At 32.0% G+C, this 26,182-nt stretch overlaps 2 protein-coding genes across 2 annotated transcripts; one reads left to right on the top strand and one right to left on the bottom strand.

The window, feature by feature from the left end:
- Positions 1-10,083: 10,083 nt before the first annotated feature.
- LOTGIDRAFT_236435 (hypothetical protein) lies at positions 10,084-11,816 on the bottom strand. Its single transcript, XM_009067314.1, has one exon. The coding sequence runs from the start codon at positions 11,542-11,544 to the stop codon at positions 10,834-10,836; it is 711 nt and encodes a 236-aa protein (XP_009065562.1). The 5' UTR covers positions 11,545-11,816; the 3' UTR covers positions 10,084-10,833.
- An 8,879-nt stretch (positions 11,817-20,695) lies between these two features.
- On the top strand, positions 20,696-23,248 carry LOTGIDRAFT_236434 (hypothetical protein; the record flags this gene model as incomplete). Its single annotated transcript, XM_009067313.1, has 2 exons — positions 20,696-20,705; positions 21,725-23,248. 2 exons carry the CDS (start codon positions 20,696-20,698, stop codon positions 23,056-23,058), a joined length of 1,344 nt encoding a protein of 447 aa, XP_009065561.1. The 3' UTR covers positions 23,059-23,248.
- Positions 23,249-26,182: the final 2,934 nt, after the last annotated feature.

The raw sequence follows: 26,182 nt of genomic DNA, 5'->3' as shown, positions 1-26,182 counted from the left end.
TACAATACATATACCAAACATTATACATTATACAAATACATATACCAAACACTATACATTATACAAATACATATACCAAACACTATACATTATACAAATACATATACCAAACATTATACATTATACAAATACATATACCAAACACTATACATTATACAAATACATATACCAAACACTATACATTATACAAATACATATACCAAACATTATACATTATACAAATACATTATACCAAACACAATACATTATACAGATACATATACCAAACACTATACATTATACAAATACATATACCAAACACTATACATTATACACAGTATTGCCCTTTTCTGGTTATATTCCTTAAAAATTATCTTAATATTATTGTAAAATTGGTGTAACAGACTAACAGTAAAATTCGACCACCTGGCATGAACTATTTTTTCACAAAACAGTATTGTATATGTCTATTTACTCAAACGACATTTTTGTTTTTGATATCTTCAATTAAATATTTAAATTTGCTTTGATCTATCAATAAATGTTTCTATATCTTACTTAAATGTTCAAATAAAAGTAATTTAAATAAGAATAAAAAGTAACCAAATATTTGAAGTTGTCATAATGATATGCTTATCGCATTAATTGATGATATCCTATGACTAGGTTTGTCAGCTCAGTCCCTTTCAGAGTTGACATTGCTTTTTATTCTTCCTGACAGCTTCATAAATATCTGTCTAGTCGTTTTATTACGTCTTCCTCTGTTTCTGTCCACATAATATGAAGTCTTACGCTATAAATAACATATAAAGTATGTCACTCAAATGGTTTTTCCCAATATAAACATTTTGTGATAATTGAAGATCGTAATTTCAGACACTTATTTTCATTCAGGACATTCAATATTTATCATGAGACCCGAGCATTGTATGATTCAAGTAAAGAAAATAATTTCAAGGTGGTTATCTCCCATTTACTTAGTTTCTCAGTTGATTTCATGTCGCTTATTTGAAGTTAGTTCCTAGTTTAATGGTAAGGTTTCCAAGTTGAAGTGGTTAGGAGTGTTCAGAATGTTTTTTGAAGGTTGTTTGGGATTAAAAATATATTAATTTTTTGTATTTTTTGTGTTTAAATTTTTTTTATAGACCACTGTCTTCGCACGTTCAACGGGTAATCGATTTTTACTGATAATATTTGAAAGAAGTGGAATATCCACTTCAAAATAGTAAGCCTGTAAAATAACTTTGTGTTGATAATAAAAACAAGGAATTTACGTGGAAAACCAATGAAAAGAGACATATCAATGTTTTGGTTTGTGTCCACAAACATATAGCCGTGATCTGCTTGTCTGTCAAAACATATCTGAAAGTCAAAAAAACAAAAAAAAAAGTAGAGGTGACTTTATTGTGCCAGTGCTTCCGAAAGTCAACCCGGTGTCGGCTTTCATCACTTGACATTTGATATTTTAGCTCCAAATCCCTCGGCTCCAACTGTCATACCCTACCCTACCATATTATACAATTCTTCTAACGACAAAGTGAAAAAAAACCAGAATAATCAAATTCATTTACGAATGAAGTTTCATCTAAAACAAAGCTTAAAAATATTTGTAATTGACCATAATTAGACCACCTCATTAAAAATGTTATCGATATTATGTTTCTTTTTTAAAGTTTAAAATGGAGTTTTAAGTTATTGTGTTGAATATATCTAAGCTCATATCATTAAGACTGGATAGGTTAAGATGTAGTTGACATTTGACTCGAGGTGAAATCATTGTACTACCCTTTTTATCAATTAAAAATACTAATCTTTGAGATTAGTTACAATACTGATGAACAAAGTTTTAGAAATAAATGTAACCAAATTATTACTTGTGATCAATGATCACTGAAGGGAAGAAAGTAGATTCTGGTTGAGATTAAACCAGGCAGGTGTGTGGACCACTGAGTTCACGATATCTAGGAGAGTCTATAAGGATCATAAATAACAATAATAAAGCCCCAAAAGAGGCATAGGAGCTAAGTCAACAAGCTCCGGGTCTTGGTAATTAGAGATGGTCAACAAGACCTCCTGGCCTTGATCTTTAAAGTAAGAAACATCGTATATCTATTGCTGGTTAGCAATTGGTTCCACTACCTAGGACGTGGTCCTGAAAGCTGTACACCTCCCTTATGGTTCTCCTACCTTGGACGTATTCTTGAAAGTTGAGCTACTTCAAATCCCAGTTGACCTCATCTAATCCCACTGTATTCGTGTCCAAAAGTTGAAATATTATCACCAAGTTGTTTTAGAGGTTTTGATCTATATTTCTGAAATGGTCTAGACAGGACTGACAACTTGGTTTATGTCTTCCCTTCATTTGGTTACACACTATAATACAATATTAAAAATCATCATTAATATGGCAGCTGGAACAATAATAGCTGCCACTGTATTAAAAATACATTATAAAAGTCACTATACACTTGACCATCTGATGTTTAAAGCCTGTTTCTTGGAGACATTCAGCCTCAGTTACAGAAAACCCTTATTTTAGCATTCAAATTAACTCCTTTCTACAAGACAAACTAAATATATTGGTATCAAGGATTTATCTTTATCATTGTCGTATTAAGGAACATCCAAGGACTGACTCTAGTCTGTCACAAATTCATCTAGTGTAACAATACTCCCTTCCTTCGTATTTCTAACTACTCCATTCATTCATTCATGGATAGATAGATAGACAGTAGTTGGAAAAGGTAAAGGAATGAAAAATCTAAGATTTTTTCTATGTTGTATTTTGAATTAAAAAGCATATTTTAAGAATATTTTCACCAATATTTTTACATTGTTTTAATATACCTAATATTTGAATACTTCTTCCTTAAAAGCACATCTATATCGATACATTAATGATGATTAAAAAGTCATTTTTATACATTGTCATAGCAACAAACACAGATTCATCCTTTATTATTTCACTTCGTATGTCATTAGAATATATGGCATCGATATGATTCTAATATTGATTTTAGGGTAGATAACTCCTACCAGCTTAGATTATTAAAGCACTGTTATCACACAGTTTGTGAATGGGGTTGAAAGTCGACACCAGGGGTGACTTTCGGTAGCACTGACCATGTTGCAATTTCATCAGCCGATTACGATCATTTCAACGATATTCACTTTCTGCTTTCTATTCACGAGTTGACCACAACCATCACCACAACTGTGTTGTTATTTGTTATAGTGGTTTGTACTAGTAAATATATTTATTATGTAGGAGAGGTCAAAAGTTAAATATACCTGAAATTATTTGAGGAGTCAATAACAGTCAGAATCTGGACAATCGAATTATTGTACTCAGTGGACAGTCGTGTTAGTTATGGTTTGACGACCTCCATTGTCTTATTTCTTAGTGTAAATAAACATAATATATACAATATATAAATAAATGATTCAGTTTAAATATCAATTTCTGTATGTTACTGAAATATTCTAATATTATTAGTTATTGTTTAAGAATGTGTTACAGGTTGACTCTTTTATTCAAGCGACTATTACAGGTTGAACCTTTTTAATTGATACTCAAAACTTGTATCTGATTTTCAGAGGTTGTATCTGTTCAACTGACTTTCAGGGCCTGTATCTGTTCCAAAGTCTTCTAGAAGCGGTTAAATGATCCCGGAGCCTATATCTGTTCAATTGATTTTCAGAGCCTGTATCTGTTCAACTGACTTTCAGGGTCTGTATCTGTTCAACTGACTTTCAGGGCCTCCATCTGTTCAACTGACTTTCAGGGCCTCCATCTGTTCAACTGACTTTCAGGGCCTATATCTTTTCAACTGACTTTCAGGGCCTGTATCTTTTCAACTGACTGTCAGAGCTTGTATCTGTTCGACTGACTTTGAGCCTATATCTGTTCAACTGACTTTCAGAACCTGTATCTATTCAGCTGACTTTCAGAGCCTGTATCTATTCAACTGACTTTCAGAACCTGTATCTATTCAACTGACTTTCAGAACCTGTATCTATTCAACTGACTTTCAGAGCCTGTATCTATTCAACTGACTTTCAGAGCCTGTATCTTTTCAAGTAACTTATCAGAGCCTTATCTGTTTAACTAACTGTCAGAGCCTGTATCTGTTCAACTGACTTTCAGAGCCTGTATCTGTTCAACTGGCTTTCAGGGCCTGTATCTTTTCAACTGGCTTTCAGGGCCTGTATCTTTTCAACTGGCTTTCACGGCCTGTATCTTTTCAACTGACTTTCAGAGCCTGTATCTGTTCAACTGACTTTCAGGGCCTGTATCTATTCAACTGACTTTCAGAGCCTGTATCTATTCAACTGACTTTCAGAGCCTGTATCTGTTCAACTGACTTTCAGGGTCTGTATCTATTCAACTGACTTTCAGAGCTTATATCTGTTTCAAAGTCTTCCAGATGCCGTATCTGTTAAATGACCTAAGAGTCTGTTCAAATGACTTCAGAATTTGTATCAGGAGTTGAATCCGTTGACTGAAGACTACCGGGCGTCACATGATCTTCAAAATGTCCAACAACCCAAGCCATTTTCAGGATATTTCGGGAATAAATTTATCTCATAGGCCAACAACTTATTTCAATGATGATTATGGGCATCGTCATGCAGTGTGTAAAGAGCGAAATTATGCCTTGACAGTGGTCACTCTTTGTTCCATGTTCCATCGGAGAAAGCCTTAACTGTGACCGGGGGGCGATCTGTTGTCAATCAATGTAACCAAGGTTTAAACATCAAAAATTCAATTTAACTAACAACTCAATATTCGTCTAGAATTGTTCTTTATTTACTTAGTGAATTGATTCCGTCTTGAAAACGTGATGTTGTTATTTGAAATTTGTAGTTTGTTGAAACCACGATTCAGGGTATTCGACTTTCAACTGAAAATGCGATTTTTACCAGCTTTTTTTTAGCTTCTCTCCTGAGTTTAATCTACTTCATAGTTTGATATTTTTACAATTCAGAATTGATTTGTAGATGTTTTAACATCGTCTTTTAAAACTTAGATATAAACTACTCCAAATTATATGTGACGAGGCCTTTATATTATTGTAGGCGTTGGTTACATTGTCTGTCTGTACAAACACTCGTAATAATCAAGTTAGAATAATAAAACATACATCCATCTACTGATCTATTCAATTCAATATTTATTTAACTCTTTTGGTCGCTTTGCTGTCTTTTGTTTAATTTTAATCGGTTTAGGGAAGAAGGAAATTTATCTGGGAATAGTGTAATATGACCCAAATACAAGTTCTTTCAGAAATTACATAAGGCAATTTCTGTGTTTTAATTTAGAGTATTAATATAAAATATAATAAAATATTTCTTTGGAATGGGGCCAAATGGACTAATGCCTCTTTTCTGTTCAGCTTGTCAGTGATCATGTCACAACGGTTCCATAATATCCTGCATTTGTTGACAGAATAAATTGCATTGATTTTTCTTTTTCTGGAAAGTGACATTTTAATATTGATGTTTAAGGAAATGAGTTTGATACGGAATTTTAAGATAGTTATCATATTACGTAAAACCGTTCTCAGAACATGGAAATGCAATTAGACAAAACAGTGGGATATAATAAAGCATGTAAAAGGTCGTTTTAACCTTGGGATGAGATTGGCTTACAGCAGCTCATTATTACAGGTGCGTGTGAATCGTGAGTTTAATATTCTTACCGGGAACGATTCTCATTACTTCAATGTATCTACCTCGGCTTCTGGAAAAGAGTAGGTTAATGCCACCCTCCTAGCAGTATATTCCTCAGTGTACACTATATGGCATTTCCAATCCTTATTAGCCTAATACATTAGGACGTAAAACGCCATTTCTGTTAATTTCTGGCCTTTGACAATGTCTTTATCATATGCATCCTTAACACACGTATATTTTCTAATGTGCATAATTCGACAATAGACATCTTTAACTCTTAGTGAGATTTTTAATAAAACATCCATACAAGCAAAACAATTCTATTGAACAATTCTATTCTGTTAAAAGTTAAACTATATATCTATTTCTCCATCTTCCAGTGAGATCTTTAAACTATTCAGGTACAAGATAAACTATATATCTATTTCTACATCTTCCAGTGAGATCTTTAAACTATTCAGGTACAGGATAAACTATATATCTATTTCTACATCTTCCATAGAGATCTTTAAACTATTCAGGTACAAGATAAACTACATATCTATTTCTACATCTTCCAGTGAGATCTTTAAACTATTCAGGTACAAGATAAACTATATATCTATTTCTACATCTTCCATAGAGATCTTTAAACTATTCTGGTACAAGATAAACTACATATCTATTTCTACATCTTCCAGTGAGATCTTTAAACTATTCTAGTACATGATAAACTATATATCTATTTCTACATCTTCCAGTGAGATCTTTAAACTATTCTAGTACAAGATAAACTATATATCTATTTCTACATCTTCCAGTGAGATCTTTAAACTATTCGGTTACAAGATAAACTATATATCTATTTCTACATCTTCCATAGAGATCTTTAAACTATTCAGGTACAAGATAAACTACATATCTATTTCTACATCTTCCAGTGAGATCTTTAAACTATTCTAGTACATGATAAACTATATATCTATTTCTACATCTTCCAGTGAGATCTTTAAACTATTCAGGTACAAGATAAACTATATATCTATTTCTGCATCTTTCAGTGAGATCTTTAAACTATTCAGGTACAAGATAAACTATATATCTATTTCTGCATCTTCCAGTGAGATCTTTAAACTATTCAGGTACAAGATAAACTATATATCTATTTCTACATCTTCCAGTTAGATCTTTAAACTATTCTGGTACAAGATAAACTATATATCTATTTCTACATCTTCCAGTTAGATCTTTAAACTATTCTGGTACAAGATAAACTACATATCTATTTCTACATCTTCCAGCGAGATCTTTAAACTATTCTAGTACAAGATAAACTATATATCTATTTCTACATCGTCCAGTGAGATCTTTAAACTATCCTAGCACAAGATAAACTGCATATCTATTTCTACATCTTCCAGTGAGATCTTTAAACTATTCAGGTACAAGATAAATTATATATCTATTTCTACATCTTCCAGTGAGATCTTTAAACTATTCAGGTACACGATAAACTATATATCTATTTCTACATCTTCCAGTGAGATCTTTAAACTATTCTGGTACAAGATAAATTATATATCTATTTCTACATCTTCCAGTGAGATCTTTAAACTATTCTGGTACAAGATAAATTATATATCTATTTCTACATCTTCCAGTGAGATCTTTAAACTATTCAGGTACAAGATAAACTACATATCTATTTCTACATCTTCCAGTTAGATCTTTAAACTATTCTAGCACATGATAAACAAGATATCGATTGTGAAAATTATAAAATGTAATGTAACAGGTGCGATTTTATATTAAACTATAATTAGTTACAAACTCATTATTTCAATATATCTAGTACATACATAGAGAAATATCTCGATCAACTAAGGTTTCAGTTCATGTTTTTATTACTACCCGATACTGCTTGGCAGTGATGCCGGTCGGAGTAGCTGATCTGGCATAATCGAAGCCCTGTGTGCTCATTAAAGAACCCTTAACATTTGGAAATCGAAAAAGGAGTCAATGTCATTGGAAATTTTCAATTATTGTTAAAATCCTCAAGCACTTGATGGAAATCTCCGAAATTTGTTTGGAAATCTTCAGCAATTTGTTCGGAAAACTTCAACCATATTTTTAAAGTACTGTGTGATATATTCTACGTCAAGTTTATTATGGGTGACTTTATTAAGTCAGAGTGTCAAACAGTTTATATCGGATCAAATATTGACCAAGTTATATATCAATATCACTATAAACAATGGCATGATATACTGACGACTACAGTAAATAATGGACAAATTTATTTCATTCATTGTTGAAGTCATTAAAATTCTAGTCAACATGTCATCTCTTGACACTTTAATATTCAAATCTACAGGGTGGTATGACAATAATCTCTTGTTAATTGCACTAAATTCTATTTTTATTGCAGCTCATTCATAAAACAACACGAGTCAATCCCATTCATTTGCATAATTATACTAAATGTTAATGTAAATCAAATAAATTAATCCGTCATGGGATTATGACATGTCATAAATAGAAATTTCATAGGTGTAACACTTTTGCAAGGTGCAGGTGGATTATATGAAACTAAAGTTTGGGAACATTAGTGGTAACGATTTCATAATATACGTAGAACAAAATGTTAAGCGCAACTAACTTTAATTCAGTATATTCTGGTACGCCGTAGACACCCTCCTGTGCAAACTGTAACAGAGTTGGATGCAGCATTGCAAATTCCTCAACAGGACATTCAAAGATTGATGAAAAACAGATACTTTATATTGTCTTTAGAGCCCCAAATGCAATGTACGATCATCCACTTCCTGTTGTTGATTTTTTCACGAATACATATTGTTTTCAACATTAGGCCCCAATATATATATCTCTGTTATCAAGTATGATTGTGAATTGCATTCATTTGCGAAACAATGGTTCAAAATCTGGTGGCGCTTAATATATACCCAGAACAAAAAGTTGAGAATGCGGATTTGAACAACACCTATTCTAAAGAAATAATTAACAACGTCCGGAATATTTTGCACAAACAACTACTACCTCACCCACATATAATTCGAATATAAAGATAATTCTTGAAGTTACAACATGTGGAATATTATATGATAAGTCAAACGATCGCGAGTTGTATATGATTCAAATATTGATCGGTATGTCACTCTAAGTCGAAAGTTTTGCAAGAATGGTTTTGGAAGCAAACCACATTATAGTTGTTATTAAAATAATTTGTTGGTAGAAATCTATTCAGATTAGTTTTTAGAAATGTATAATCTTACCATTAATGAATACGAACTCAGTGGTATAAAGTTAATGATTTGTATGAAAGCTCATTACGCCTATTCTCTTAAATAATTAATAGATTTATTGACTAATTCCAAGTTTTGACCTTGATTTATACTCTAGATATATATTTCTAATGATAGACGAATCTAATTCAGTTCTCAACGTTAAATCTGATCGTCAGCCTTCTAGTTAATTCAACAGGGATTTTCAACCTTTTTCTTTCGATTACCCCTTTCAGGATCTTTGATCGAATGCATTACCCTCTTCCTCCAATACTGGCAATACACCCTTTGCAGAAAAGTAGGACGTAAAACTCCATTCATTTCATTTCCTATACATCTTACACATGATTTTCTCTCTGGTTTCCCCTGCAATTTTCTTCATGTCGGAGAATTTAGCATAACTGAATAACCAGAACGACTTCATTTATGATTGTCCAGAAATCTTCTGCTGAACTAGTAAACACCTCATCAACCCCTCAAAAAACATTGGATGTAACCATCATTCAACTACAACCCAAAAATTATCACTTCTTATGTTTAAATTCATAAACTGTGAAGGATACACAATTTTGAATAAATGCCCATGTACCATATTATAAGTAGAAATCAGCCAAGTACAAATAACAAGGCATTGATCTCATAAATGAAAATAACAAAAAAAAAAAAAAAAACACACACACAAAACACTATATCGTTTCAATTTATTTTTCAATAAGTCAATATTCGGTGACATATTGTGATATTGAACAGTAACCCGAGAAACTTACAAATATATTTTTTATTCTATTTCTTTAAATTTAAGCATATTGGCTCAGTGTGAGTTTTCAATAGGGTAGAGAGATATAAAAGTGTTTGTGATATTGATTGGTGATAATGTTTAGTATAACTTACAAAACCACCAAAAATTATACTACTAAACATATTGATAATATTGAACGATGTTTTTCGATGTAATAAGCCTAACTGGACAAAGGTGTGAGATCGATATTAGATATAAAAAAAAATGCTCATTGATGCAAACGATCACACTTCGATCTTCCAGTTTTCCTTTCACCCCATGACAATGTAAGAATAAGGAAACACCCAGTTACTTCTTGAGATCCCTTTAAAAACCCTATACAATAAGGTGGCAATAAAAGTCATCTTATATAACAGAATAATAGGATTTATTTTGTACAATATAATAGAATATAATCCATAACATGAATGTATTTTCTAGCCTCACAAAATAGCTCTTGGAAATGATTCAAATAATTGAAATCAATGAAACATTGTGAGAAAATCGGCTGGTGTTGAATGAGGGAAGTGAAACCGACTCAAATATCTTGCCTCTGTCATTGTGTACTATCAATTATGTTCATTTTTTGTTTATTGACACGTCGATTTCTCCTGATCAAATGTTGAAATTTATCAAAAATTCTTCAACAAATTTGGTTTAAAACCAGAGGGTCTAGCATTGCCACCGGGTGAATGTCAACATTGTTAACCTTGTATGTTTTAAATGTTCAGATCGTTCCACATGTGTTATCTACTGAAATATTCTAGAATTGACAATATGGTTTTGCTGGTGGTAATCCTCTGTACAAAGAACAGTTTTTACAGGGACATACAATGAACATAGTGAATCAGTTATTGTCAATGATGTTTCACTCTAGCTGAATTTATTAACAATTTAAAATATTGACTCTAATCATACAAGTAGCAGATAATTGATTGATAACTTCCGTTTATTCAAACCATGCTCTAAGTACGAGTCCATAGTCTTTTACCTGCTGGTAAATAATAACAAACTTCACTAGTATAATTTAGGTTACATATACATTATATACAATAGAATTTATCAAATATTTATGCATATTGATTGAACTGCTGTCCCTCGACTAGAAGTTACCTACTATTACTCTCTTTCATCTTCCGCTTCAAATATTTCATCATGGACTTTCGAGTTTTGATCTATAGCCTCTTCTAGCTCGGGATCTAATATGGTGCTACTAGCAAATCCCGAACCTGAGGAATTACTGTCATGGGAAAGTTTCCTATCGTGATTGTTTCCATTAGAATCTACACCGTTTCCCGACTTAGAAAGTTGATTGATGGGACTTCTATTAGGAGTGGACGATTCACTTTCAGATTCGTGAAGTTTGGAATGTTTTTGTCTTTCTTCTCGATCCCGATCTGATTTCCAGTCTTTATAAGCAATTTGAAAAGCTCGAGATAGAACTAGTGCCATGGCTTGAGCTCGTTCCTTACTACCACACAATACAGCATAACATTGTAATTTTTTAGAACTGGGATCGCGACTGATCCAACAGAATATTCTGTCATTAACAATTTTATCAGCATTACAAAATGATATATTCTCTATAGGAAACGGGATATTGGGTTCCTTTTTATCCACGAATTTCACCAACATTCCGGTTTTACCTAACACCACCAAAACTTTTTTCATGTGTTTCTCCTCACCGGCATTATCCCACAGTGTTTGTACTGGTGTCAGGGTGCATCCTTTCCCACTAGCCATGAACGTTTCCGTACTTCCGATAAAACGGGCATTGAACACTGGATCTTTGTCCGAAATTTTCGCTCGATCTTTCTTCCTCCCAAACATAGTTGTGAAAAATCAAATTTCGCGTTCAAATAAACAGTATTATAGACTGAAACCGACCGTTAGCTTTCACATTCTTTCACACCTTAACATCCGAATACCGTGTCGTCCACGTACACTGACTGTTGATTTAATATGAAGTTGTGTTATGCCAAGTTGACCAATATCTTGCAGTAACTTTATGTATACAACATGCGTCCAATGTTAGTGGTAACGTGGTTTATGTCCGTTTTGAGTCGTTCACTAGTCACACTTGTTGAAAACTAGGAGTTGACACTAATCGATAGAAGGTAAATACACACGATACAACTACAACACAATACGCTTTTATACTTCTCATTCAGCCAATCATAGGGGCATATAACTCTATTTATATAGCCAGCTATCTTTTCTTCAAATAGGTTTAAATCTTGCATTTAATTCGCAAAATTAGCAATACGTGTATATATGTATTTAACAAAATGTCACCTACACCTTGCATGGTTATTTGAGTAAATGTTTGAGCTCTACTACGTACCTATATTGAATGGATCAGACACACGATAACTATATCCATTTCAGGCCCTCGAGGTTAGAAACACTCTGATGCCTGTGCCTTTGCTTCCTAGTGTCGGCCCGGTGTCGCTATTCATCCCCTAATACCTATTCATTCTTGGATTATTTAAAATACTCGAGCTAAGTCCATAATATTTTAACATAATATTGACATAGATATCAGATATCTTAAAATAATTCACAGCTTTTGAATCAAGAGATTTCATTTAAAAAAAATGCTAAAATTTTTATTCCCGCAAATATATTTACTTCTTTAAAGGGCCAAGATTAAAAACTCCCATTTCTGAGACCAATGTATGATTGATCAAAAAATGGCGCATATATCCCTTTGATTGTGCACATGGGCACATTGACAATTTGTCTAAACTTCTCGTGAACCCTTTTTCACGGGACAAAATTGAATGTCACTACACAACAATTTGAGGAAAACGGTAACCCTATTTTAATTTCAAAGTTAGAAGATCATTATATACCATATCCTCCTGAATGGGCTCCACGATTCCCTTAATCCAGCAGGGTCTTTAGTGTTAAAATTCTTTTCGGCACGAGGAAATCCTCTAGTGTTGTCTTATATTGTTAAATATTGAGTTACCTCCCATCAAGTGGTAAAACTATTTTTGTATTCTAATACTAGCTTTCAAAAGCTATGTGGTCAGGTAAGATAAGATCCTTATACAACGAACGATGAGAGTAGATTTCTATGATTTCTATGTAAATATAATTATGTTGCTGTATGGCATGTTTGTAATTATGGATACACACTATATAGTTATATATAACACTATCTTATCTTAGAGTGGATAACAACAACATAAAATTGAAGTTACGAAAGCACAGGCCAAGGTGAAAATTCAGTTACATCAACGTGATGAAATTATTATTCATGAACTAAAGAGAGAGTATTAAATTACATAATATATTGATATTGAAGTTCTATTGATAATACACTTGGACATTAAGACCATTTGGCTGTATCGTTTTCAATTTGTTTATCCAGAAATTTTGTAGGTTCTTGTTGGGATATTTTGTATTGTTCATGAAATTTTTCAATAGGTGTAATTCGGGCATTATTTATAGTGTGATCTGACTGGTTAAAATGTTTAGCAACAGATTTGTCAAGATTATGATTTATATCGAATCTATGGCCATTGAATCGTGTTCTTTGATTTTTGTTTCACCAATGAGAGTATAATTTACATTTGTTGATAATGAAATTGTAAAAAATCGAGTATAATTTACATTTCTGACAATAGAAATCTAGTATAATTTACATTTCTGATAATAAAAATCAAGTATAATTTACATTTCTGATATGAAAATCAAGTATAATTTACATTTCTGATATGAAAATTCGAGAATAATTTACACTAGTTGTTAATAAAATTGTAAAATATCGAGTATAATTTACACTTGTTGATAATAAAAATCGAGTATAATTTACACTTGTTGATAATAAAAATCGAGAATAATTTACACTTGTTAATGATAAAAATCGAGTATAATTTACACTTGTTAATAATAAAAATCGAAAATAATTTACACTTGTTAATAAAATTGCAAAATTCGAGTAAAATTTACACTTGTTGTTAATAATATTGTAAAAATTCGAGTAGAATTTACATTTCTGATAATAAAAATCGAGTATAATTTACACTTGTTAATAATAAAAATCGAAAATAATTTACATTAGTTGTTAATAAAATTGCAAAATTCGAGTAAAATTTACACTTGTTGTTAATAATATTGTAAAAATTCGAGTATAATTTACACTTGCTGTTAATAAAATTGTAAAATATCGAGTATAATTTACATTTCTGATAATAAAAATCTAGTATAATTTACACTTGTTGATAATAAAAATCGAGTATAATTTACACTTGTTGATAATAAAAATCGAGTATAATTTACACTCGTTGTTAATAAAATTGTAAAATATCGAGTAAAATTTACACTTGCTGTTAATAAAATTGTAAAATATCGAGTATAATTTACATTTCTGATAATAAAAATCGAGTATAATTTACACTTGTTGATAATAAAAATCGAGTATAATTTACACTAGTTGTTAATAAAATTGTAAAATATCGAGTATAATTTACATTTCTGATAATAAAAATCTAGTATAATTTACACTTGTTGATAATAAAAATCGAGTATAATTACACTAGTTGTTAATAAAATTGTAAAATATCGAGTATAATTTACATTTCTGATAATAAAAATCGAGTATAATTTACACTAGTTGTTAATAAAATTGTAAAATATCGAGTATAATTTACACTTGTTAAAATATATTAAAAAATAACGAGTATAATTTACATTTCTGATAATAAAAATCGAGTATAATTTACACTAGTTGTTAATAAAATTGTAAAATATCGAGTATAATTTACATTTCTGATAATAAAAATCGAGTATAATTTACACTTGTTGATAATAAAAATCGAGTATAATTTACACTTGTTAATAATATTGTAAAATATCGAGTATAATTTACATTTCTGATAATAAAAATCGAGTATAATTTACAATAGTTGTTAATAAAATTGTAAAATATCGAGTATAATTTACACTTGTTAATAATATTGTAAAATATCGAGTATAATTTACATTTCTGATAATAAAAATCGAGTATAATTTACACTTGTTAATAATATCGAGTATAATTTACATTTCTGATAATAAAAAACGAATATAATTTACACTTGTTGATAATAAAAATCGAGTATAATTTACACTTGTTAATAATATTGTAAAATATCGAGTATAATTTACATTTCTGATAATAAAAATCGAGTATAATTTACACTTGCTGTTAATAAAATTGTAATAATCGAGTTTTGTAGGTTCTTTTAGTTAAATTGACTTGTTCATCTTCCGAAATATCTATATTTCATATTAGGGAAATAGGTTAAAAATCTTTTCTTTTTCTTAGAAAAAATTATCTTGTTTCTAAACACAGATACTAAACCACTATCAATTAGAGCCGAACAGGTCAAGAGTACCACACTTACGCTCGTCGTACTAATCCTAATCTTAATCCTTATCCTAATCCAGTTCTCATTCAGTGCACCCTCGTATCACCTTGATCTTGTTAAGTCAATTATGGTTTGACCTAATTAATCTTTACTTTGAGGTTTAATTAACCGTTAACAATATGGTCTAATGTAAATGTTTCATGTCCACGATGGAACAGAACAGTTAGACGAACTCTCCGCTTCATTGTTATTATATTGATAGATTAGAAATTTTATTTCTGCCAGTCGGTAAGTGTTTGACTTATTAATATATGTTTAGTACTGTACCCATGCTTTTTGCTGTTATTTTTACAATGCATGTTTAATCAAAGCATTGAAATTATAGTCTCAAGTCACAAACGTGTTGGAATTTGACCAAATTCAGACTTGTGTTGAATACTTTTGTCATTGTTGCTTTTTAAAATGTTTTAATCGACTAGAATTGACAATTGTTGAAAATATGTCATAAATACTATTAACATATTATTCGAGTGCCCTACGTGTCTCTCCGCAGCTTCAGGGTACCTGTATAATTACTTTGGGGACTACACAAATCCTATTCTTATCATATTTGTTTGTTTGGCAATTTCTTATTCATTATTTACATTCTGAATAACTTACCCCAAAGTAGTCTGGGGTTTTTCATTATTTTATCTTTTGCTTATAGATTGTTACAGTCATTAATGTTATTTCATTTGTTCTAAAGCAGATTCATCCAAGCTTCTTCCAGAACTTGGACAGTTAGTTTCAGTCGCTAACACTAACTCTTCGAGCTCAGTCACTCACGACGGCTCTACTAACTTTCTTCTCTTTGAGAACTTTGCAAACACAAGCTCTTCGAGCATTCAATCCAAGAAACTGCCAGTTGTGTGCAAGTCTGGTCTCTCTGTACCGATTTAGCCAAGTCAACACCAGTTTCCTCATTTACTGTTTATGTTCATTTTATGTATTTTGTATGTGTAGTCCCCGATCGCCAAATAAATATATTGAATTTATTTGTCTTGTTGTAAATTATGCCATTCTGCACTATTAGGCTAGTTATCGGACTTACTTAATGCATACCTCTTTTGAATCTGACTTGCTGAAAGCGACTATAGATTTTGCTTGTGACACTACCGATGAATGAAGAGGTCTGAAGTTGCTAAAACAATCTTGTGGTCTATTGTGCCGAAGCCAAAGGGTTTGAACAAGTCATATCGTTTATTAAGCCTCGTCTTATATTATAACAACATTTACACTTGAACAATAATCGAATGTTTGACCGACACGTTAAAGGTAAGGTCTTGACTAAAACAAAGTATGACAGTGAATCGTTTCTTCGAAGCTGTTTCATTGTAGTAGATACCTTCGCAACAAACCTTTGAATGCAACACAGTAACAAAATAGCTTCTTTAAGTAGGCATGAGAAGACATAAATCTCGACAAATGTGTCCTTAAACTTATCTGAAATTTTAAACCAAAAATATCTTGCCGTTAATTTGTAGAATGCCAATACCTTTCCGTAAACCTTTTATACTCGGCCTTTATTTAGGTTCGTATTGGAAATGAGTCTCCGTCTAATTCTGAAGGTTTCAACAAACAATATTGCACCGTTATAAGGCCCGTCACTAAGACAAATTTAAACTGCTGAACAATTAGTACATTTTGTTTTTAGATTAACCCTTATAAAACAAATTCAGTTTGATCAAGTAGATACGACCCCATTATGCTGAGTAATTCCACCAATTTTTTTAAAATCAATATCAATAAACCAAATTTATCAAATTATTAAATCACACAGCTCTAATATCACGGGAAAAAAATTGTTAAGAGTAAAATCGTTGAAAATTCAAACTTGACCAAGATCTCATTAATATAAATAAAAAGACGTAAAAATCCATTCATTTCATTTCATTGCTCATGAAAATTTCTATTGTGTTTATGAACAAATTTTGAAACATTTTTATCTTAGTCAAGGACAAAAACTAGAAAACCGTTCATCGAAAAATCTTCAAATTTAAACTTGACCAAGATCTCATCAATATACATCACACCAAATTTCATTAAAATCAGTTTAAAACTGTATTCTCTATTGTGTTCACAAGAAATGTTGACGAACCGACGGCAATATAATAAAAATTAGTAAATATGAACGCTGTACTCTTTACGACCCTTTGTGACCTATCCTTACTAAGACACTTACAATGGTTCCTCCCTCAAGTGAATGTAGAAGTTTGATAGGGTTGTTGTGATCAAACAATTTACCATGGTCAATTAACTATATAAAAATATCAACAGTATTGTATGGTCGATACATGGACAGTGGTCACTCGTCGTAAAAAACAACCTTGGTCAGATAAGAGAATGGCGATATGCGTCAGTTTAGGATTTATTATGGTGTTTTCTTCAATTCAATTATTGTAAGAAATGTGCGCCGAAAAATAACATATAGGGTTTCAAGGACAGCATCAAAGAAAACGTCATAAATAGCGTCATATAAATTGACGTTACTAAAGTTGGTCCGTCTGATTATCCAGTAAGTATAGGAATTCTTGAACACACGTGGTAAGTTCCAGATTTTACTGATATTTCTCTCAGAAACTGTAGCTATTGTCTTCGTACCTTGTTGGTAAATTAAATGTTACCAATTATTGTTATGTGAACTGATAAATTGACATGTGAATTTGCATCGATAAAAAACATTCGCATGAATTAACACTTTGTCTTGGTTGGTATTTTTATGAGACATTCTCTACTAATTTGAAGCTGATAGAAAATAGACCTGTTTTATGTGATATTTGTATAGCTCTGTAGAATCCCGAAGTTTGTGAGTACTTTTTGATCTGACGTATATTGATTTTGTTCTTTGCACCTGAAATCATCTGCCAAGGGCATCAAGTTTGTATCGCTTAGTACATATATATAAATTATATACATGAATTATGACAACCAGATAATGGCGTATAGTGATATCATTATACTAATATTATTTTAGTCTTTCTGTCGATCATGAATTAAAAAACCCTGTTTTAAAGCGATTGTTCAACGAAATAAAACAATTTATGACCTTGGTTTGCACAATGCCTTTGTTTGATTAACAGTCAATATTTCACTGACTGTGGCACTTACGAAACCTGGAAACTGTTCTCAGGCGAAGAGGTTGATAAGGAGAGCTATGAAAAGTATTTCACAAGCTTAATTTCCGCATACCAATCGTTTTATTGAAGAAACTAAAAATAAAGTTTGAAATTCTGGTTATATGAAAGAATGAAAGTTCATAGCCACATGTCAAACTAAATATTTAAGATTTGTTGTACATTCCCAGACAGATTGTCTCATTTGATTTGTTAATTCGTGAATTATAGATAGACATCGTTCTACTGATGATTATAATAACATTATGACGTACACGGTATAGACTGTACGATATTGTTGCAGATTAGTTCATTAAATGTACATTTTATTCAAAAAACATACATGCTATATGACGGAATATCAAAAGTAAGCGTATAGATATGACAGTCCTTTATAATTTATCTTCTAGAAATAACATTACATTTTGAGCCAAAGACAATATTTTCGAAAGGCTAGAATTATGCTGGACCGATTGTATACACAGATTGTCGTTGCTTGAAAAGCTGAAACATACCGAAATTTCTAAATACCAATTATATACTTGACGAGGTATAAATGAAGAAGATATACCTTTAATATTGTATGTATAAATAATTTCGTGGATAATAATTTATAATAACATAAGTCAGAAGAGATTAAAATGTAATGTAATTTAATACGCGTATTGTTTAACTATAATGGCCGTCTTGAATTAGTCTGGATATGACATACATATACTATGATTTTTTAACATTACCGGAATAAACATATTGAAAGTAAGTTTTTTTTTATTATTTCTGATTATTCCAATTTTTTTTTTATTTCAATTATTTTACTAGATTGGGATTCCCCTTGTTTTCATGTTAAGAAAATACAATCAAAGTTGATGTACGCGCCAAATATTGAAAAGACTTTCTTTAAATGGGGCAAAACTATGGACAAGGCTTGATATAAGTTGTTGGCTTGTGTTGTAGAATGACAAATAAGCACTTCTGTCAATGATGTAAAAAGATCATGCTTAATTGTTTTGAAACACCTGAGTGTACTTCTCGTTTGAGGAGTTCACTGCTATACATCTATTGCTTGAGATAAATTGAGATTTTTATGTAACGGAATTGTTTTGCTTGTACTGATTTTTATTTTATGTTAAATGTGAGTAAAATTAGGTGAAGTTGGTGATTAATACTACCTGGTAGTCATTAGTATTCAAGACCTGTATTTAAGTATCATTAATTCCACTATACATAGGTTGAATATTGAACCAAGTTTCAAATTACCACAATATTTTGTTACCTTAGAAGCTACCGACTGTTATCAATGACTTTGTTTTTCATTAATGGAAATCAAACCATCAAGGGTGTCTTGACCACTTTCCCTGACATTATGTAAAGGATAAGATATCAGTAAACAATAGAACCATATAAATCTGTTTTATACTGGGAATGGTTTCAGGTCAGGTAGCAGACCCATTGGATTTATCTGGAATATTTTTTAGAATTTATCATTGAAAGGTAGGCCTGTGTGATTTAAAAGGACAGGTGGGTCATTCATTTCTCCAATCGTACCATAGTCACGGAAACGGGAATTATTTAGCTTAGCCAATCTGTAATAGTGTGTTCACAGCTCAATGTCGAAATTTGAGCCTTCAAATCCATGTGTGGCCAGAAATATGAAATTTGAAAGATAAAAAGTCAAGTCGACATATTTTTGAAGGAATTATGTGACTTTCGTACATTTCTAGTACTTCTGACGACTATTTATGTATTTTCAAGATTCAAATCAACCTTCCAAAATGGCGAATCAGTCCCTTTAACCCGTTGGTCTAAAGTGTCATATGAATTGTAACAAACATGTATTGTTTTACCAAATTCTAAGATGAAATTTTGTTAGAAAACAATAGACACGTTAATTAAAAAAAAGGTCGATAGAAAAGAAGGTCTGTTACATATGATAATCCTCATTATTATGATACAACATAGTGTTAGTCACGACTTTGTTACATAAAATAAGGGAAATTTGTAATTTTATAGAATTAATCGGGTAAATTTGATATATATTGTTACAGGTTTACAAGTGACATTTCAGAATAATACAAAACCCTCATTCTTTGGTGCTTTTGGGACACGTTCTTTGCATAGTTTCTTCGATGTTTCTTGATTTCCCAGTTTATTTTACATTTGTGTTTCCGATTGTTGTACGAACTTGCAGCAGATTTTGTGTGAGTACTGTGAACATACAAGAGCATATGTCATTGAATTATTGATTTTATTAATCTTGCTTTAAATTTCGTGTTCCAATTGTACATAGCTCTAATCTGGTGTGACCTTTAACCTCAGACCACGAATGAGTGCAATATAACTAATACTCCTTATTGAAATACAACAACAGCAGTACACATAGCTTTTATTATGAGTAAAGATAATATTTTCATAAATAATTCTGTCGTGAATATAATGCATATAATAGATGTATTGATAAGACATGTTGATATGGGGACAGGTAAACTTTAAGGGGGTCCATGGACATTCCATAAAGGCTTTTTGTGCACTGTATTCAATATGGTACCCGTACAATGTGAAAGTAAAGGTGATTTATTAATCTTATCACAACGTATATACTTTCGTTTAATAAATAATTTGATTTATTTTTTTATGTAGTACAGCCTGTGTATTGGTACTATACATGTTCTCAGTAGGTTGCTACAAACGGCGTAATACATTCTCAGTAGGTTGTTACAGTGTAATAATTTCTCTGTAGGTTGCTACACACAGTGACATATATTCATAGAGAGTTGTTACACACAGTGACATATATCCTCAGAGGGTTGTTACACACAGTGACATATATCCTCAGAGGGTTGTTACACACAGTGACATATATCCTCAGAGGGTTGTTACACACAGTGACATATATCCTCAGAGGGTTGTTACACACAGTGACATATATTCTCAGAGGGTTGTTACACACAGTGACATATATCCTCAGACGGTTGTTACACACAGTGACATATATCCTCAGAGGGTTGTTACACACAGTGACATATATCCTCAGAGGGTTGTTACACACAGTGACATATATCCTCAGAGGGTTGTTACACACAGTGACATATATCCTTAGAGGGTTGTTATACACAGTGACATATATCCTCAAAGGGTTGTTACACACAGTGTAATATATTCTCAGTAGACTGTTACAAACAGTGTTATATATCCTCAGAAAGTTTTTACAAACAATGTGATATATATATATATCCTCAGTAATATATCCTTATTGATTGTTAATATGAAAACTACTATGCCCTCACTATAGACTGATAAAGCGATCTAGTGTACTGTTTTAGTGGCGGTGGAAACTGGGGGTACAAAAAGGTGGCAGACTGACTCAAAAAATAAATTGATTTGGTGCATTCTGGCACAATTGGGTGTGCAAACCACAAAGCCCCTGTACCCCACATTGGCGCCGCCACCGCACTGTTTCAAATCCAAATTCAAATTCATCATGAATTCATATCATTTCAGGAATTTTCATTGAAATCAGAAATTCTGAAAGTTTATTAAAGATGTTTTGGTATGATACCCAGTATAAACACGCAGAAGAAGCACGGCAAAGAAACAAACGAGAAGATCGGAAGTTGAAGATAGAAATCGAAAGTAAAAATGGGATGCGTTCTGCTCTTAAAACAGAGATGGATGCTGTTTCCAAGGAACAGAGGCGTATCAAACGTGAACTGGACAGAATAAGGAAGAGTAGTATGGGACCCAATAACGTATTCAATGGATCACCGAGGCGGCTACAATCAAAGTTATACTTTCATGGAAAGAAAGCACCGAAGCGAAAGATTGGAAGAGTCGATCCTTTAAATTTCTTTCAAAACGAATACTTACACGAGGACAATATCACGGAGAGTGAGTTAATGCGGTCTATTATGTTAATAAATTGTGACTCGAACAGTAAAGAAAATAATGAAATGTTTAAGAAAGGACAATTTAATGACTTAACAACCAATAGTGAATCAACTTATATTACCCAACAACAAAACTCATTGTCCAATTATGATTCGACTGATTTGAATAATTACAATAGTTCAAGTATACAAAGTATACAAAGTGTACGAAGTGACGAAAGGGAAGAAATTCAGTCACTTACTGATAATACAGTGTTAGTTAATCTCTTATCACCTTCGTCAGTAAATAATTCACCTGTACAGATTACTGTAGAGTCTACAGAGGAACAAGACGTGATCACCCAGCTACCAAGTGATTGTTATTCGAACGTTGATTCAGAAACTTCTAGATCAAGTGTCGACAGTAATCTTTCAAAACGTCGTCATAAAAGTTTGGATTTATCACAACTGGCTACTCTCGATATGAAATCTGTGAAATCAGACGTAACTCGTAGACTTTCAGGATCAACAGCTCCGTCAAAATCGCAGCTTGAGAGAAGACGTGTTTCAGATGGAACTGTAGCCTTATCAAAACCACCTTCTAAGCAACTACAAGCTCAAAGGAGGACCTCAGATGGACACGTATTGGCTTCAACATCGTCACCTGTGAAAAATGAAACCTCGAGGACCAAACCGGAAGAAGACGAAGAATCGAGGCCAGTCACTAACGCAGAAGAAGAAAATGTAGAGCGAGTGTTGCCTAAGCGAATTATCAAACATGCTAAAGACATTCCTCAACCTCTGAACTATAATCCGGAATATTACAACCCAGATGGATCTTTAAGAGCAAAATGGACACTTCCGGATCCAGATTCAGCATGGGAAGCCGCTAAAAATGCCAGATATATCAGAACATCTGATCGACGTGACAGTGAAATAGAACTCAGTGTTAATGATATCTTCAAATAAGACGATCATCATCAACGTTACATTCTATCCATCCATGTTTTTGTTCTATCATTATCCATTCAATGAAACCGTCCAGATTGATATGTATGTTCTTTTTGTGGACTATTTAGGAAATGTGATCGAACGAGGACACTCTAGACACCAGGCTATTCGAATTGGATTATGTGATATTTGTAAATAGATACTGAATAATTTAAAAGGAATATTCTGGAAGACAATTCCCTCCTTCGTACCTTATAGAGGTCAGTTTGCTCCTCGGCATTAAATGGATGAGACGAAAATGATTTTCAGAGCTTGTTATACTGGCGCTTAAGTTTCTGAAATATATTCAAAGGATGAAGATTGTATCCAGGAAGATTGAATGAGTACTCTCTGAAAGTTTGCCTTTTAAGTTGTCGAAAAGATGCTTTTTATTTGTATTGGGGCTATTTATGACGTCTAATTGACAATTAGAATGGAGCAAATCGGTGCTATCGGCGTTTCAGATACAGAAAAATTTCGAAAACCCCTTTACCCTCCCTTTAACTCAATTACTTCAAACAGGTACTTGTTTAATTGTTGTATTATTGTCAATATCTATTTATCAAAATATTTTTTATATACCGATAGTTCTACAGGTTGTAAGTGCATTCTTAGTTTGATCTTTATGTGAGTGACAACCATTATTAATGTGATATTTGTATATATATTTCAATTCAGTATTTTTTTGTATAGATATAACCCATTGTATAGTGTTCGTATTAAAGGGTATGTGTGTTTGCTGGTCTCATAGAGAGTCACCACATAGTATGGGTTTCTGTTCTTATTCTAAATTCAACTTTGGTTTATCCATCAATGGTTTTACTTACTGTATTTTTTTTTACCTTTAATTGTGACTTTTTCAATTATATCCTGTAAATTGACGCACATTTAGGGTACATGAATGTAGGTCAAAAATATTTCTTGTTATAGTAGTTCTTAGAGCTTGACCCACATTTCGTCTAGATTATTTTATAAATCTCATCTAATGACTTTGTGCAAATGCATTTGTCTAACAATATTCTCTTTAAAGGGATTGCAAAGAGGTTTTCAAAACTTTTCAAACAAATCGGGGACACAGGTAGCATCGAATAGCACCATTTCAGTCAGGTATCTGTGGGTCTGTCATTCCACTAAAACCTTTTATGACATAGCTATCGCAAAGAACCTTCGATATTACAGGATCCACAGACATCTGATCGACAATTGGAATGGTACACATACAAGCCATAAATGGCCCCGATACATATGTAGAAATATAGAAAAGTCTTTACAATCCCTTTAAAGTGTTATCTTTAAGCATGTGATAATTTCAATTTAGTCAGAACTTGAAGATCAAAGTTATAACGTCTTGATAGATTAAATTCTAATCTAAAAGGAATTTTTATGTTGTGTAAACAAAAGATCTTGTTTTATAGTTTATCATGTTGGTAATATATAGAAATGTAGATTCATTCTGTACATTATTTCAATACCATTTATTATCCATAATAAAACTTAGATATTACTGTATACTTAATAACTTTAAACATTCGCCCGAAATACTCTCATAAAAGTTGATTCCATTCGTATGGGTCACAATATCATCATCAGGTCAAAATCGACAGAACTTGTGACGACAATATACACCCAAATTCGTGTGGGGCTATAAAGAAAGATCGATCAGAGAGATCCATGTGACTAGGAAGGGTAACCTGGTAACCTTAAGTTATAATTTGGTGGGCCTGGTGACCCTGAGTATTCACGGTAGGCCCATAATGAAAGACAAGATGATTTAACAGATTGTCAGAATGAAAGTTTTGCGTTTGTTTTAATTGTATTTGACTTGCAGCCACCGCTTGTGTTTAGATATTGACACATCTTCATGGCAAGGTTAACCTTCTTCAAAAAGCATCCCTTTTTCAACTCAAATAATCGTTTAAAGTTAAAGTTGTAAAACCAGAATCAAGTAGAGGTTGAAGTACTACTGTATCCAGAAATCATAATGCTGCAGATGAAAGAAAACACGTTTTTCATATAATATTTTATGTAAATACCTGGGTTCAATTATAACAATATTTTTATAGGGAAATTCAGCCTATTATTACCAAGACTGAAGCCCTTCTTGTTATAGGCGAATATGGCATATCAAAAAAATAGACAACAAGCTTTGCATTTAATAAATAAATCACAGGATCTTAAATGTAAATATCCAGTTGCATCAAAATACATTGTATTGATTATCAGAGAAGAGTTATGTCCCTTATAACAGAGTAAATAAATCCCATAAAAAGCCTTTGACTATCGAAAACAATCTGTTCATTATAATCCATACAGATAAGTATCAGGTATCTTAGACCTTGAAAAGTTTAGTACGAACCACATGAAACATTACCTTAGCATCATGTCTTATATCACATGATACATCTTATACCTAAGTAATGTTAATGCTATCACAAGAAATGTTACCTAACACATGGCACGTTCTGTATCCTATGAAACATCTAATATCACGATCACATATCACATTTTGCATTATCTGAATTTTAACACCTGAACAAAGAAAGTTTTTGTATTTAAAGTAATAATTTTAATAGGAAAGACAGGAAGACCAAAACCTTCTCCCATAGTGCTCCTTCATCTCTGTGTAATCATAACCTTGTAATCATCAACTTGCTCTCCTGACTGGTTGGTACTTTCACTGTTTATTGCTTGTTGTTCTGAAAATGTTTTCTTTCTTCTAAACATCACTTTACTACCTGGCTTTACTTGAAGATCTAAATGCTGAAAATAAAAACGGATTGTGTTATTTCTGGTAAATATGCAATAAGTTGAATAAACATAAGAAAAAGTTTCCTTCTTCATGACACCTTGGATCAGGACAAGTTGAGCAAGGGTGAATTCTTCATCTCTATTTGTAGCTCTGTATACTTTTGTAAGATCCTGAAACCAGGTAGAAACGATCAAAAAGTCGTGATTATACCCACAGACAACATTACATAGTATACTTTCACCGGTGAAGCTTACATTCACTATTTATAGCCATAAATTACTTCCAACTTTTTCAAATTAATAAGACGACGGAAGTAACTCTGATTGTAGAATCCAGAAAAATATACTGTAAATC

This window comes from Lottia gigantea, assembly GCF_000327385.1.
Source record: "Lottia gigantea unplaced genomic scaffold LOTGIsca_81, whole genome shotgun sequence".
In the NCBI taxonomy this organism is placed as follows: domain Eukaryota; kingdom Metazoa; phylum Mollusca; class Gastropoda; family Lottiidae; genus Lottia; species Lottia gigantea.
This window is presented reverse-complemented; position numbering and strand designations above follow the sequence as displayed.